Source organism: Centrocercus urophasianus, unplaced genomic scaffold, assembly GCF_019232065.1.
Source record: "Centrocercus urophasianus isolate 14NV4802_14NV808 unplaced genomic scaffold, USGS_Curo_1.0 seq_34, whole genome shotgun sequence".
Lineage (NCBI taxonomy): Eukaryota > Metazoa > Chordata > Aves > Galliformes > Phasianidae > Centrocercus > Centrocercus urophasianus.
Window position 1 is genome coordinate 4,437,967 of NW_024884911.1, and position 15,875 is coordinate 4,453,841.

At 59.5% G+C, this 15,875-nt stretch overlaps 1 protein-coding gene across 1 annotated transcript; it reads left to right on the top strand.

Moving 5' to 3' along the window:
• The first annotated feature begins 428 nt into the window (after positions 1 to 428).
• On the top strand, positions 429 to 14,454 carry LAMC3 (laminin subunit gamma 3). Its single transcript, XM_042830854.1, has 29 exons — positions 429 to 792; positions 3,384 to 3,517; positions 3,737 to 3,907; positions 4,283 to 4,413; positions 4,918 to 5,084; positions 5,237 to 5,425; positions 5,684 to 5,801; positions 5,879 to 5,977; positions 6,112 to 6,248; positions 7,433 to 7,546; positions 7,672 to 7,870; positions 8,013 to 8,125; positions 8,272 to 8,490; positions 9,476 to 9,664; positions 9,733 to 9,978; positions 10,175 to 10,328; positions 10,407 to 10,549; positions 10,625 to 10,803; positions 10,878 to 11,016; positions 11,381 to 11,586; positions 11,679 to 11,755; positions 11,914 to 12,048; positions 12,272 to 12,416; positions 12,526 to 12,687; positions 12,855 to 12,957; positions 13,038 to 13,237; positions 13,324 to 13,470; positions 13,633 to 13,732; positions 14,204 to 14,454. Exons 1-29 carry the CDS (start codon positions 429 to 431, stop codon positions 14,452 to 14,454), a joined length of 4,731 nt encoding a protein of 1,576 aa, XP_042686788.1.
• The last annotated feature ends 1,421 nt before the right edge of the window (positions 14,455 to 15,875 follow it).

The following is a 15,875-nucleotide window of genomic DNA, read 5'->3' on the forward strand; positions in this document are numbered from 1 at the left end:
TTTCTCCTTGCTTTTCAGGCTGTGAGAAAATCGGCAGCCTCCATGAATTTGAGGGGACGGTGAACAGGTGGGGAATTGCTACAGGCTCATCTCTGCTGCTGAGGAGTGGAGATGCTCAGAGGCCAAAGACCCAAACCCATGCATTCCCGAAGTGATGGGGCTGGGATGCACCAGCTGGGGAGGTTGCAGCTTGCTCAGCCCCACCTGTGGGGCTCAGCGTGGCCTTGGGGGGAGCTCCAGCCCCACTGCCGGCACCGCGCAGGGAGCGTTTGACATTCCCAGCAGCATCCAGCAGATGGACCTCGGAGCGAGAGGAGGCGCCGGGCTGGGGGCCTGTCCCATCCCATCGCATTGCATCGCATCCCAACCCATCCCATCTCGTCGTGCCAGCCGGAGGAGGCTCAGCGCGCAGCGAGCCGATCCTCGCCATGGCCCGGCTCAGGGCGCTGGCCCTGCTGGGGACGGTGCTGGCCGCTGTGAGCTCGTCCCCCTGCTACGACCCCCGGGGGCAGCCCCGCCGCTGCGTGCCCGTCTTCGAGAACGCCGCTTTCGGCCGCGTTCCGCTGGTCACCAACACGTGCGGCTCACCGCCGGAGGATTACTGCCTGCAGATGGGCGCACGCGATGCCAGCCAGCTTTGCCAGCGCTGCGATGCCGCCGACCCGCTGCTGCACCACAACGCCTCTTTCCTCACCGACTTCCACAGCCAGGAGGAGAGCACCTGGTGGCAGAGCCAGTCCATGGCCTTCGGCATCCAGCATCCCAACTCCGTCAACATCACGCTCCACCTGGGTAGGTGTGGGAGAGGGGAACGTGGGGCGCTGGGATGGAAGGAGGTGCGCCGTGCCCAGTGCAGGCTGTGGGGTGCAAGGAGGGAGGGTGCTCTTTGCTGAGAGCTCATTGCTAAGAGCATCTCCTGGTCCATTGCAAGGAGAGGACAGCGGTGCCCGTGCGTGTGCACTGTGTGCTCCCCAGCTCCTCTTTGCAAAGCTGATGTGGGTTTACAGGGAAGGAGGCAAGCAGGAGCCCTGCAGGCTGCGGGTGCGGATCCCCGTCCCCATTCATCCCCACACAGTGCCGAGGATGCCATGTATATTTTAGGGGACTCACAGCCCTGTAAATGCCACGCAATCCTGGCAGGGTTCCCCAGCTGTGAGCCGACCCTCTGTTTTAAATACTGTGCTTGCAGGGTGCGTACAGCCTGTGGGATCATGCCTAGCATGTTAAAAAGGATCTTTTTTTTTCCTGCGTTTTGCTGCCATCTAAACTATCTTGGCTATTGGCCAGCACTATAAAACCTTGGTTCTCTGCTGTCTCCTGCCGTCGGCGTGCTGCAGGGAGGCAGTGAGGGGCTGTGGCACAGACAGGCAGTGGGTCGGTGTGTGCCCTGCAGGATCGCTGTGTTCCCAGCCCCCTGCAAGCAGGCAGACGTCTGCTCCGAGCTCCCCCTGCACATGAGAAGCGATGCTGGAGCAGCCCCATTCAAGGCTGTAATACGGCACCAAGCTCCCTGCATCCCTTCCAGAGCCAGTGCTTCCCTCTGCACGTGTACCCGGGCTCCTTGTTTCTATGTGCCCCATATATCTTGCTACACTAAAAAGTGCCTGGCACATCGCTGCCTGACCTTTTCCATTGCCTCTGGGCCCCATTTTTAGCCCCAGCTGCAGACAATTTTTAATGTTTTAATGCTTACGTATGGGTTACAGAGGAAAAACCCAAATATTGGTGCTGAGGCCAACCCTGCAGCCCCTGGGATGTGGCCCCAAATGAGTCCCACGCCTGCAGTGATGGGCCTGTGACCCTACACATTGAGCCCCCATCAGCTCACTCATGAGGCTGTGTAGGGGAGCTGCCTGGGGAGCTTATTAAATGGGGTACAGGGTGAGCTGGACGAGACCTGTGTTTACCTGTATGCTGTTGATCGGCATTAATTAGATTATCCTCCCTTGAATCTCACTTCTCAATAAGTCTTCAGCTGTGCATTACAGTCTGCAGGACTTGGAGAGGATCACTAACCCCCTAGAATGGTTGCATTGGCCTTGGCATCAGGGAGGAACCCACCATACCCATACATTTGGAAAAGCAAAAGGCACCGGAGTTCCCTGGGGAGCTGGGAGCCCTGGTCACCATCCCCCCCTGTTGCCACCCACACTCCTGTCCCTGATGTCCCCACCCAGCAGTGTGCCAGCCCTGCTCCCTGCCAGGGAGACATCGTAGGCTGCACTCTGGGTTTCTTTGAAGGAAGAGAACACAATTTGGCCAACAAAAGGGACTGTCTGGAAAAAAGCACGCATCACTTGGGATAACCGCAGCGCGCTTTCTCTGCCGCAGCCCCCACGTGGGCCCCCTGACCTCCTCCTTGCAGTAGGGTCCCCTGGGGCAGGGGCTGTTTATTGACACAGCTCACAGCTCCAGCCCTCTCCCGACCCCTTTGCTTGGCCAAGGGTCCCCCGGGGCCACGCTGTCTGGGAACGGGCGCCTGTGGGGCTGGGACAGGGGCATCCCACCAGCATCGGTGCAGCCATGTCCTGGGGGCTTTGGGGAGAGGTAATCCTGGAGCAGCCCAGCCGTGCTGTCACAGCACCTTCCCATCCACGCTTACCTCAGGGCGGGTGGCCCAGTCTCCGTGTCCCCAGTGCCGGTAGCCAGGCTGGGCTCAGCTCCCCCGCAGCAAAGTCGCAGCACATATGCGACGGTATTCATATGGGCCCAATTAAAGGCTTGTTTTCCTAGTCCTGGAATAACCCCTCTAACATTCCCAACTCATTATCTTTTCAAATAAAGCCAAAACCTCACAGCTAATTGTTTTGCGCAGTCAGGAGCGGTGCTGCGATGGAGCAATCCGCTCTTTGAGCCGGTCCTTCATCTGTGGCAATTAGGCAGTTCTGATGTTCACTTTGGTGTAGTTTCCCTCCCTCTTTGTAGCGGTTCTTTCAAGATATTTCAGAGCTGCGTTGGCCACCCCAGGGATCGATGTCCTCTGTTTGTCTTCAGCCCAATAAAGGCAGCAGCAAGGCCGGGTCCTGGCGTGCAGCTCCCTGGGCTGCCCTTGACCCTCTCCCCATTGCATGGGGGATGATGATGAGCACCAAGACCTGATTGTTCCCAGCTGCTGCTTAGTCCCTGGCTTTGCACCAGCTCCTGGCCCACACCACCTACCCGCTGCCTTCATGCAAAGGTTGCAGTAGAGTCAAGAGCTGATTTGGGGCTGGGCAGGGTTTGGGGAGTGGCATCCAGGTGGATGGATGGCGAGTTCTGCCCACCCTGGGAAAATGCCAGCAGCCACGTGGGATGTAGCACTGGGATGATTTTGGCCCCGGTGCTGTTGGCCACTGTCCCAGCTGGGATGAGAGAGGAAGGCATCATGGTGGCTGTGTCCCCAGGAAAGTCCTACGAGATCACCTACGTGCGCCTGAAGTTCCACACCAGTCGCCCCGAGAGCTTCGCCATTTACAAGCGCAGCCATTCCGGTGGCCCCTGGGTGCCCTTCCAGTTCTACAGCGCGTCCTGTGAGAAGGTTGGATACTAGGAAATTCCTTCTCTGAAGGAGAGGTCAGGTATCGGTATGGGCTGCCCAGGGAGCGGTGGAGTCGCTGCCCCTGGAGCAGTTCCAGAACGGTGGAGATGTGGTACTGAGGGATGTGCCAGTGGGCATGGTGGGATGGGCTGGGCTCGGGCTTGAGGAGCTCAGAGGTCTTCTCCAAACTCAGTGTTTCTATGATTCTATGGTTCTAAGACCTACGGGAAGCGGCAGAGGCAGTACCTGCGGCCAGGTGAGGACGAGCAGGTGGCCTTCTGCACCGACGAGTTCAGTGACATCTCCCCACTGAGTGGTGGCAACGTGGCTTTCTCCACCCTTGAGGGCCGTCCCAGTGCCTACAATTTCGATGGGAGTCCCACGCTGCAGGTACCAGTGGGGTGGGAGAGGAGTGACAACGTGGAGCCCTGGGACCAGGGTGAAATAGTTGGGATATTAGGAAAAAATTCATCTCCAAAAGAGTGGTCAGGAGTTGGCACAGGCTGCCCAGGGAGCCGTGGAGTCACCGTCCCTGGAGGTGTTCCAGAACCATGCAGATGTGGCACTGAGGGATGCGTCAGTGGGCACAGTGGGGTGGGTTGGGCTTGGGGATCTGAGAGATCTTTTCCAAACTTAAAGACTATGATGCCATGAAAAGCCCCTGTGCTGCCCTGCAGGCAGGAAGGGAGCGGGATGTGCCCTGATCGGGGTTGGTACTGGTGGCCCAGTCCTATCTGCAGGGCACCTTCCCCATGTCCCCTGCAGGAGTGGGTGACCGTCACCGACCTGCTCATCTCCCTGAACCGCCTCAATACCTTTGGGGATGACATCTTCAAGGACCCCAAGGTGCTGCAGTCGTACTACTATGCCATCTCCGACTTCTCTGTTGGCGGCAGGTGAGGGCTGGGATGGGGCTGCAGGGAGAGTCCTGGGACCATGCATGTGGCTTGAGACAGCTCCAGAGCTTGAATTGCATTTTGAGGAGCAAACCACTCAGATGGGACCCTAGCGCTGTGGAGGGGTTGACACAGGCTGCAGCCTCAGAAGCTGAAGCAGCCCACAGTGGGATTGGGGGCCGATGTGGGGCACAGACATCAGCAGTGCTGCTCTGGGGTTGTGCTGTGCCCTTCCCCAAGCAGGGAGGTAGGAAACCAGCCGCAAGACATCACACTCCACCCCACTGAGAGCTGCCTGCCCCTGGGCACAGGGGCTGGGCGGAGCACCGTTTCTGTCTGAGCCCTCTGGGCTGCAGCAGCTGGAGCTGCTTAATGCTCCTCATGGGCCACCCTCAGCGTGTGACCTCCCATACGGGATCGCCTCGGGGACACGGCCACCCCAGCACAACAGTTCGAGCACCATCCCGGTTCAGCAGCGCTCAGAGCAGCTCGGGTTTCCTGCAGGTGTAAATGCAATGGTCACGCCGGCGAGTGCGCGCCGGATGAGGCAGGACGGCTGGTGTGCGTGTGCCAGCACAACACGGCCGGCACCGACTGCCAGCACTGCCAGCCCTTCTACCAGGACCGGCCGTGGGCGCGTGGCACCGCCGAGGCTGCCAACGAGTGCCTCCGTGAGTAGCACCCACCTTGGGCTCGTGGTGGTGGTGAGGAACACATCCAGCAAGGCTGCTCTGGCTGGGGAGCACCACATCCACAGCATCACCCCAAGGATCCTCATCCGAGCCCCACGGGCCCCAACCGCCCCTCCTGGCTCCCCCCCTAGCTTGCAACTGCAGCGGCCGCTCGGAGGAATGCTTCTACGACGCGGAACTGTTCCGCCGCACCGGCCACGGGGGGCACTGTCGCAACTGTCGCGACAACACGGCCGGGCCCCGCTGCGAGCAGTGCCGGCAGAACCACTACCGCTGGGAGCAGCAGGCTGCCTGCCAGCCCTGCCACTGCCATCCCGCAGGTGTGTGGGGTGTGGGCAGGAGGGGAGGGCTCGTTCCTGTGCTCCCCAACCTTGGGTTGTGCCATTGGGCTGCTGCACCACTGTGTTTTGCCAAGCTCGTCTATTGGAATTTGGGAAAAGGCTTATGCAGGGGGTTGGGTTCGCCCTGCTTGGGGTGGGCTCCTTGCCATGGCACAGTTCCTGGCCCTGGCCTCGAGCACAGGGTCCTCCCGTCACCTGCCCACCTGTGGGCAGCTCAGGTTGGCCGTGTCCTTGCAGGTTCCCTGCGGCCCCAGTGTGACAGATCAGGGACCTGCACCTGCAAAGCCAACGTGACAGGTTGGAAGTGCGAGCGCTGCAAGGATGGCTACCACAGCCTGAGCGAGGGTGGCTGCAGGTGAGGGGGGCCCTGGCCGTGCTGGGACATGGGATGGGACCAGGGCTCATCCTACACCCACATCTTGGCCCGGCCAGACCCTGTGCCTGTGACCCTGCGGGCAGCGTGGGCACCTGTGACCCCAACACTGGGCATTGCACCTGCAAGGAGAGGGTGGAGGGGCACCTGTGCAACAGGTAAGCACTGCGGGATGAGGATGGAGCTGTGGCTCCTTTCCAGCCTGGGATCAGCCCCCGGGATGCTGTATGGTTCCCTGCAGCTCTGCCTGCCCCGTGTGAAGCCATGTGATCTTGTTTCATGCCTATACCAGGTGCCAGCCCGGCTGGTTCAACCTACAGCCCCACAACCCCACTGGCTGCACCAGCTGTTTTTGCTATGGCCACTCCGCCGTCTGCATGGCAGCAAATGGCTACGAGGTGACACATATCCACTCTGACTTCAGGGAAGGTATGGAATTCCTGGCCCCGGATGAGGTGGAAGATATGGGCTTGGGCCAGGAAACCAGGAAGGTTAGGAAAGGCTGGGGTTGAGCATCCCCTCCTCCTTGGGACAGAGCATCCCTCCTCTTCGGAGCTGAGCATCCCTCCTCCTTGGAGCTGGGTACCCTGCCTGGGAGTCACCGATGCTGATGGTTGGGAGGGGGATTTATCTGCTTTTTCTCTATTTTGCTGTCAAATCTCTGTTTTTGCCCCCAGCTCCACAAGGGGCAGGCTCTCCCTCAGGGCATCCCTCCATCCCTCTGTGTTCTGTCCATGGCTTGGGGAGCACTGCAGGGCTGGACACACCAAGGACTGCCAGAGCACTAAAAGAAGGGTCAGAATGTTACAAACAAAAATGGTGGAGGGAAGTTCACCTCCCTCCTCTCCCCACCTGTGGCTGGACTAGGGCAGGGCAGGAGGTGGGCTGAGGGATCTCCCCATTGGCATCCAGGGATGTGTGTGGATGTGGGATGCTCGGGGAAAGCATGCCATCTGCTGTGCAGCAGGGGCACGGTATGGGCACCCATCATGGGTAACCATGTAGACATGAGGGGTACTCATGTCCAGCTCTGCATTGCCTGCACCCTGAAGCACAGACAGAGCTGAATACACATAGCCAGCATTTATCCTGCTGGCATTTAAGCCCCGCTGCCAATTGCTGTCCTGTCTTGCACAGCCTGGAAAGGAAACCAGGCTTCATGCAGTGTCTTTTCCCCTTCCTTCCTGTGGTCTCGCCAGTTTGGGACTGCTCTGTTAGGGAGGGCATGCAGGGCTGGAAGAAATAAATAACTGTTGAGAGCGGGGGAGAGTTTCACTGATTTCCAAAGGAAACCAACCGTAATGCAATTACACCCCGTCCCTTGCTGTGCTTCCTGCACATTCCAGCCCACGGTGCCGCAGCACAAGCAGGGGGGCAAAAGTTTAAAGATAACAATTTCCTCCAACTCTAAGCAAATAAACAGATGAGGATGGGGGGATGGAGGCAGCCAGGGCCACTGGGAGAGCACAGAGCCAGGGTGAAGCTGGGCGATGCAAAGTGCTGGCTCCTGGCAAGAGACCAGAGGAGTTCATGGGCAGGGGTGGAGCCCCAAAAGCAGCACTGGGGTGCTGGGGGTATGGGGGCTCACTGCTCTCCTTTGTGCTGTCCCATAGGGTTGGAAGGCTGGGCTGCAGCTGTGGGGGATGTGGCAGTGCCTCTGCACTGGGCTGATGGGGAGATTGGCACTGAGTGGGAAAAAGAAGAGCCATTGAACCTCCGTGCACCGGGTATGTGCTGGGCTCCTGGGGTCTGTTCCGCTATGTGTGACATCCCACTGCTAAAGTGGGACCAGAGGCCCCATAAGAGTGGTACATCCATGTCCTTCAGATTTTCTTTCCCTTTCCTCCCACAGAGAAGTTTCTGCAGAACCAGCGTCTGAGCTACGGGCAGCCCCTGTCCCTGCTGCTGAGAACGGAGGGGAATGGAACCAGGGCAGAAAGTGGGATGTTTCTGCTTGGGGTCCAGCTGGTGCTGGAGGGTGAGGGGCTGGAGGTCACCATGTCCAGCAGTGAGAGCCAGGCACAGGATGGGAAGCAGACTGTCACCTTCAGGTGTGCCGTGGTGCTCCTTGGGGTGACTTTGGGACACTGAAGCTCCATGGTGGGGGTTGAGATACCGCGGATTGCTCTGTGTGCCCAGGTCACAGTTTGGTAGCTGAACTGAAGCCTTCCTCCCACACTCCTCCTCCAACAGGCTGCATGAGGCAGAGGAGGGCACAGAGCCTTTGCTGTCAGCCTTCAGCTTCCAGCGCCTGCTCTCCAACCTCACTGCCCTTCGCCTCAGTGTGAGCCATGGCCCTGGGCCAGGTGGGTGGCTGTGGGCAGCGTCCCATAGAGCTGGGAACAGGAGAACAGCAGTTAAACCCGTGGCTTTATGGAGCATTTCCAGGCAGAACAGAGAGCTGGGACCATTGTGCATGCCCCCATCCCCACGCTGCTCTCCCCCCTTGCAGGCAGGCTATGGCTGAGCCGGGTGCAGCTCACATCGGCTCGCCGAGGTGCAGGCATGTGGGCAGGATGGGTGGAGGAGTGCACGTGTCCCTCTGGCTACACCGGGTCCTTCTGCGAATCCTGTGCACCTGGCTTCAAGCGGGACATCCCCTTCGGTGGCCCCTTTGTCACCTGTGTGCCCTGCACCTGCAACCAGCATGGGGACTGCGAGCCGCTCTCAGGTGCGCACCCGGTCCCTCTGCTTGCTGGATCACAGTGTGCATGGGGAGCACATCTGTGTCTTTGCTTATTCTGAGGAATGCTGGAAGCCATCCTGGAGGTCAGGGAAACACAGAGCAGAGGCTCAAAGATGCTGCCTGGCTTCCTGTGCATCCCTACAGCAAGCAACAGCACAGATCGGTGCTGGGAAGAGATGCAGATGAGGTGATGTGTGCAGTACCCGGATGGGACCCCGGGCACGTGGAAAGGAACAACAGAACTTTATGGGCAGGATGAGAAAGGCTGGAAGAAACATTTTGTTCAGTGTGTGCCTCTGCTCTGCCAGCAATACACAACACCGGGCTGCAGACAGCCTGCATCTTGCTGGGACAGGGTTGAGCCCTGGGAGCTTTGATGTCCTGGCCCCTGTGTTGTTTCCTTCTGCTGTTTTTTTCCCTCCTTTCTGCCACCTGCTTTTCCTTTGCTCACAGTTGACCGTCCCTGTCTAACTGTGGGAAAAAAGGAAACATGCCCATTCCCTCTTGCACAACCTGCCTGCTGTCACCTGAACCCCTCCGACCCCTCTCCATCAGCAAAGCATCTGTGTGGAGGCGGAGGTCCTTGAGCATCCTTCCTCCTCCTGCTCCAGTTCCCAGCTGACTGCGGACGGCTGTGACTCACCAGCTCGGCTCGAGGAGACGCTCGCTCCCCGCTGGGTCGCAGCCGCCCGCTTGTGTTTTCCATCCCAGGCTGAGAGCACGGCAGCTCGGCGCTGGGAAATGTGTTGTCCATTACTGCAGGCGCCGGCAGACTTAGGGCACGATGCTGTGGCTGCCTGCACCCACCTCACGCCTGCACAACATCCTCCTCCTCCAAACAAGAGCTGGGCAAGGGGAGGGGAGGGGGGGAAAGTGTGACTGGCTGCTCTGGGAACATGCAAACAGCGTGGCTCCTTGATAGGAGCTGCAAATCCCTCCTGGCACCACGTCTCCATTTCTCATCTCACAGGGCGCTGCCACTGCTTGCACAACACAGAGGGCCCCTCCTGTGAGCGCTGCAGCCCCGGGTTTTATGGCAACCCCTTCACCGGGCAACCCGATGACTGCAAGCCATGCCCGTGCCCTGATGGTTCACCCTGCACTCAGCTGCCCAGCAGTGGGGAGGTGGTGTGCACCCACTGCCCTCCAGGGCAGAGAGGTGAGGTTGGGATGTGGGGAGGGGGCTGCGGTTCAGCTGGACCCCTCTGCACACTTTTTGCTTTGCAGGGAAGCGCTGCGAGCTGTGCGATGATGGATTTTTTGGGGACCCCTTGGGGCAGAGAGGTCCCGTGCATCCCTGCATCCCCTGTCAGTGTCATGGGAACGTGGACCTCAATGCCGTGGGGAACTGCGATTCCTTGACCGGGCGCTGCCTGCGCTGCCTGCACAACACAACAGGAGAGCAGTGCCACCAGTGTCAGCCAGGGTTCTATGGGGATGCGTTGGCCCCCAGCCCTGCTGGGAAGTGTGCACGTATGTATATGGCCAGGACTGGCCCTGCTGCCCCCACCCCAGCCCAGGCCCTCCCAATGGGGCGGGCAGAAGGGATACCCACTGGGTTTAGAGGCTGAGCAACGGGCTGTGTTAGCCATGAAATCTCAGTAGTGTGTTTCTGCCCCCTCTCTGCACTGCTTCATGCTGGGGTGCAAGCAGCATTTTGTCTTCATAGCGTGCAACTGCAACCCTGATGGCTCAGCCTTGGGGCTGGAGGGCTGCGATCCAGGCACGGGGCAATGCCACTGCCTCCCACACGTGTTGGGCAGAACCTGTGAGCTGTGCCAGCACGGCTACTATGGGCTGCAGGCTGCCGTGGGCTGCAAGAGGTGAGTGGGGCACAGCGGGTGCTCTGTGCCTCACTCCTTAGTGCCTGCTCACTGCACTCTCTGCTCCTTGGTGCACAGCTGTGAGTGCCACCCGGTGGGGTCCCAGGACAGTGGGTGCCATGCGGTGACGGGGCAGTGCTCCTGCCAGCCGGGTGTCACAGGGCTGCGCTGCGACAGATGCGAGCACGGCTTCTTCGGCTTCTCAGCCAGGGGCTGCCGAGGTACCGGGGAGGGCAGCTCGGCCCTAAGCATGGGGCTGGCAGTTGTGGTGTGACACCTTCTTGCCCCCGTTGTAGCATGCAACTGCTCCCTGCTGGGCTCCGCCAGCACGCAGTGCCATGAGAACAGCACCTGCCTCTGCCGCCCCGGTTTTGTGGGCTATAAGTGCGACCGCTGCCAGGCCAACTTCTTTCCTGACCCACCGAGCTCCAGCTGCCAGCTGTGTCCCACCTGCTATGGGCTGGTGAAGGATGGGGTATGCCCTATGCCCTGCCCAGGTGGTGTGGTGCTTCCGTGCTGCATTACCATGCCCCCATGTCTCACTTGCAGGTGGAGCGGCTCAGGGTGAAGCTGCAGGAGGTGGAGGAATGGCTGCAAGAACCGGGCTGTGAGCTCCACCTGGGGCAACCCCTTGAGATGGGAGATGCAAGCCGGGGAGATGGGCTGAGCACACAACACCTCCTGCAAGGTAAGAGGCAGCCCCACTGGGGCTGGGAAGCAGAAAGCCTTGTGTCATCCCTGCAGGGAAGCTGGGTGCCATGATGTGACTGGGTGGATGCAAGGGGATCCTGTGTCAGCAATGGGATGACGAAGATGGGGAGGACAGCCTGGGAGGGCAATGGCACAGAACACTGTGGGGTGCTGCAGGCCAATTCCAGGTGCAGATTGGTGCACTTTGAAGGGCAGGGATGAACCTCACAGCTATTGTGGGGCAGCTGGTGATGGGCTTCACTGTGGGCTGAGCATCCATCCTGCAGGTGCTTCAACCCCAAGCACCCATGGGGGCCAGCACAGCCAGGAGTTGCACTAAGCAGCTGTTTATATGCCCACAGGTGCCCATGCCATGCTCTCAGCACAGGTGGGACGGCTGTCAGAGATGCTGAACACTGCAGGGGGCCATCTCAGCAATGCCATCAGGGCTAGTGGTTGCTCCAGCCAGGGACCCACCAAGACCTGCACACTGCTGTCAGAGATCAGGGCTGTGCTGCAGTCAGCACAGAGGGAAATCCTGCATGCTACCAACACTCTGGCTGCCACGGTGCGGGCTCCTGAGGGTACTGGCTGTCTTGGGGCAGCAGATCCACGTGGGTATGGCACTGGGGTCTCACTGCTGGTTTTTTGTATTGCAAGGATATTCCCCTGGAGATCCCCCTGCTTCCCACCAACTGGAGCCGCTTGGCAATGGAGGCACGGGTGCTGGCAGAGAGGTATGTTGGGCACGACAGGGACAACTGCTGTGCTGGGACCTTCCTGGCATACACTCATGGTTGGTGGTGGTGGAAACAGGGAATCCCAGACCCTGTCTGATGCCAGTATACAGAGACCAGTCCCAGTGACACCTCCCCATGTCCCCTTGTCCCTGCAGGCATGGGGATATTGCAGCACAGGTGGAGGCGGCAGTGAAGAGAGCGCTGGGTGCCTCCAACACCAGCCATGAGCTCCTGAGGACACTGCTGGAGGGGAGAGTGGCTCATGAGGCACAGAAGGAGCTGGAGGCTGGGTGAGGAGCTGGCAGTGGGGGGAGTGGGGCAATGGATTCCCTTCCCCCAGGCCTGGGGATATGACAGAGTCCCGACAAACTCATTGCACAGCAGCACTGCAAAGTGGAGAGCCAGGGGGCTCCATGCTGGGAGTGTTTCAGACTCCTTCGCATGTCCCAAGCTGCCACTTGTGCTTTGAAGCACTGCTTGGCTCTGGGTGCCCATGGCATCCTGTCCACATAGGTATGAGGAAATTCAGTGGGCATGGAAGGAGCTGGGTGCTGGCATGGAAGAGGTGGCAGTGGAAGCCAGGAGAGCTCTCACAGCCATCCAGGAGGCAAATGTAGGCATGGCCGAGAAGCTTCAGCAGGTGACTGCTCCAGGGCAGGTGAGCAGCATCCAGCTCCTGTTTGCATCCCATACTGTACCCATCAGTGTTGCTCTCTCCTGTGCTGGGAGATGCCCTCCTGGAGTTGTTGGTAGCTCTCTCCCTACAGCAGGTGCTGCTGGTGCAAGCTGGGGCCCTGGCACAGGAGGTGGCAGCACTGGAGCAGACAGCGCAGGCGCAGGAGCCAGCAGCTTGGCAGAGCATCACAGCATCTCTCAGCATGGCAGCTGAGCTGCGCCGGGACCTGCAGGGCACTCAAAGCTTTGTACAGGTAATCACTGCTTAGCCACAGAATAAATGATGGGGAAGCCCTGTGCCAGCTGGAGATGTGGGCATATTGGGTGCATCCTTCTCCTGCATCCCATCCAAGGCACAGAGCTGGGGCTCCAGCAGCTCTTTGCCCTCTCCCCAGCCTCACTCCTGCCCTCCCATCCCCAGCTCCAAGACCGGGCCGGCTTTGCTCATAATCTGTCCACCTCAGCAGTCTCACAGGCGAAAGCAGTGATCTCTGGTGCAGAGTCCCTCCTGGGCAGCTTGGAAGGTAAAAGTCTCTGGGCAGAACATTTCTGCTCACAGCCTGGGTGCCTGCACTGGGTGCCCAAAGGTTGGCTGTCCCTGCAGGCATGAGGAAGGTGCTGGGGCATCGGAAGGGTCGCGCTGCCCTGAGAAGGAGAATGGCACAAGTGCGGGACAGAACGATGGTGGAGGCCCAGAAGAAGATTAAACAGGCAGAGAAAATGCTGGGAAACTCCTTGTCTGTCTCCAGCGCAGCCAGGAAGAAGGCAGGGGAGGCTGAGCGTTTTGCTGCAGAGAGCAGTAAGGTCTGAGCAGAGGGATTGGGGTGCAGGGAGCAGGACCCCCCGCTGCTGTCTGCTGGGGTGACTGTCCCCACCTCTGTCATTGGCAGAGGGCCCAGGCTGTGCTGCAGGGCAGCAAGCAGGCTCGCAAGCACACCAGGACACTCACCACACGTGTCAACGAGACCCAGCAGCAGCTGTCCCAGCAGCAGCGCGTGGCTGAGGAGCTCAGGGGGAGCCTGGAGGAGGCAGAGCAGGTGAGTCAGGTCCCCTCGTGTGGCTGTATCCTGTCCAGGAGCTTTGTCTGCAGCACAGAGCATCAGGAGCAGCACAGAATAGGGAATGCCTTGGGGCTGTTCCTTGTCTGATCCAGCCAAGGGTCACCAGTGTCCCTGATCCAGGTGTCTCTGTGTTCCAAGGTGGGGATGGAGGTGAGCAAGATGGCAAAAAGCCTGCAGGAAGCCCGGGGTTCACTGATGGCAGACATCGAGACCCTGAATGATCTGCTGCACAGCCTGGGTGAGAGTTGAGGCCCTGGGTATTGGGCCTAGGGTGTGCTGGGGGGTGTGGGGGAAGGGATGTGCCAGTTATGGGGTTGGGGATGGGATTAGCACTGTCCAGGCTCAGCTGGATGCCCTGCACCAGAGGTGGCTCTGGGACCCACAAAGCTTCTGGGGGGCTGTGTGTCAGGGAAAGCCGTTGTGTAGGATGAATTGGGGTGTGCAGAGCATGTGCTCGTGCCTGGTGTGTGGACAGTGCTTTTCCTTGTCATCTCCAAGAGGAGCAGACTGAGGTAAGGGCTAGAAATCATCATCCATACGTAAGAGAAAGATGTGCGCAGGCCATGGGTATTTGCTTATCTGCGATCGCTGCCCTGCCTCCATGCCCTGCTGTACCGGCTCCCTCCCAGTCAGCTGGTGCTGATGCTCAGAGCATGGCTGCATCCTGCCCTGCTCCTGTCTCTCACCCTCACTTTTTCACCTCACCCAGGAGGCCTGGAGTCAGGCATGCAGGCAGAGGTGGTGCTGGGTGCCGGGCGGCTGCAGCTGGAGCGGCTGCGGCTGCGGCTCAGTGCTCCAGGAGCCCTGGCCACGCGGCTCAGGCAGCTGCAGCAGGAGGCAGAGCTGCAGCAGGATAGGATCCGGGCATTTGAGAGCGACTTGGTGGAGATCTTGGCCGACAAACAGAACCTGGAGGACATTTTGCGGAGCCTCCCTGAAGGCTGCTCCAAGTGGCAGTGATGGGTCCCTGGCTGCTGCCCCAACACCTCCCATTGCCCTCAACGGTGACCAGCAGAGTGAAGGACACCCACTTTACCAGCATCATCCCTCCTGCTGCTCTGCTCTTTACAATGCCCTCCATACAGTATTGCACTCAGGTCCTTACCCACACTGGTTCTACTTAGCATCCCAAGTGCCCTGTGCATAGCTTCAGCCACCAGCTCCACCCCTCAGGCCAGGAGACAAAGCAGCCAAAGGGATGCATGAGGTGTGGACAGAGCTGTCACAGCATTGCTTTCACCAGGCAGAGAACAAAGAACTGTCACCAATCTTCCCCACTGGACACAACCCTCCGTCCCTCCTTCCCCACTGCAGCACAGAGGTCCATTACAGGCTGGAGCCCAATTCACTCATTAACCTGCTTTACCTGTGTTCCTTTGCTCACAGCACAGGAACTCAGGTTTGCTGAAGTCTGATGTGATGCTAATTGTAAAACCATTGCCCCAGACCTTGGATTCCCCCACCTCCATCTTCTGCTGGTCCAAAGGTCTGTAAAGGGCACAGCATTTTCATGCCCTGAGCAAACCCATCTCCTCCTTCCGCCCAAGGAGCATAATGGCAGGGGCTCCGTGCTCAGCAAAAGCAAAGCCATGCAGCAGTGCGAGCACAGCGTGATGCGGCTCGGCTGGGAGGCAAGGAGTCACAGGCACTGCTGTCTCCCTGAGAAGACAGTTACATGTCTCTACTTAGCACACCAGCTTGCTGATACAGAAACATCGAGCTCCTGCCTTGTGTGCATGGCTGGAGATGTGGTTCACCCTCCCTCCTGCTCTTCCTGGCACTGTTTTTTTAGCCGGTGACACTTGCCTACAGCTGTATCCATTAAAAGTTCTTCGTGTAACACGGAGCTGCCCGTCCACCCCGGGTGCAAGGCAGCAGGACGAGCACACACTGTACATGTGCTGCTGCTGCTTTTTGCAGGGATGCCCCTGGGGTTTAACGCAGCTGCGGGGAGGTGCAGGACGCTGCTCGCCGCCTCCTGCTAAGGACGCTTTAATGCAGCACTTAGAAAAACGATGTCTCGCTGAGATTGCCGGGGATGCGATGGGCTGAAGGCCGCCTCCTGTTAGATCCCGGCCGGGACACACATCGATGCGCTCCTGCGCGAGGTGCAACGCGCACCGACGTACTTTGCACAGCTGCTCCCAGATAGCAGCTCGGAGCTCTGCGGCCGGAGCAATGCCCCCGGCACCCCCGGGCTGTGCGCTAGGGGGAGACTGTCCCCTTCTCGTCCCCATCCCGTCCTTTTCCCGTCTTCCCGACCCTCCTCGGTCACGTCCCGCCCGTCGGGGAGTACCGCGAGCGGAGTGGGTGCCGCTCTGCCGTTTCCTCACTTTTTCTTTCTTGAAATTTGTACTTCCCTGCGGATTTCCATCCCGCGG

Bases quoted from the DNA above. Each gene is read 5' to 3' on its own strand.
- LAMC3 (XM_042830854.1), top strand. From the start codon at position 429: ATGGCCCGGCTCAGGGCGCTGGCCCTGCTGGGGACGGTGCTGGCCGCT. The intron at 7,547-7,671 runs GTATGTGCTGGG...TTCCTCCCACAG, and splicing joins ATTGAACCTCCGTGCACCGG to AGAAGTTTCTGCAGAACCAG. The intron at 8,126-8,271 runs GTGGGTGGCTGT...CCCCCCTTGCAG, and splicing joins GAGCCATGGCCCTGGGCCAG to GCAGGCTATGGCTGAGCCGG.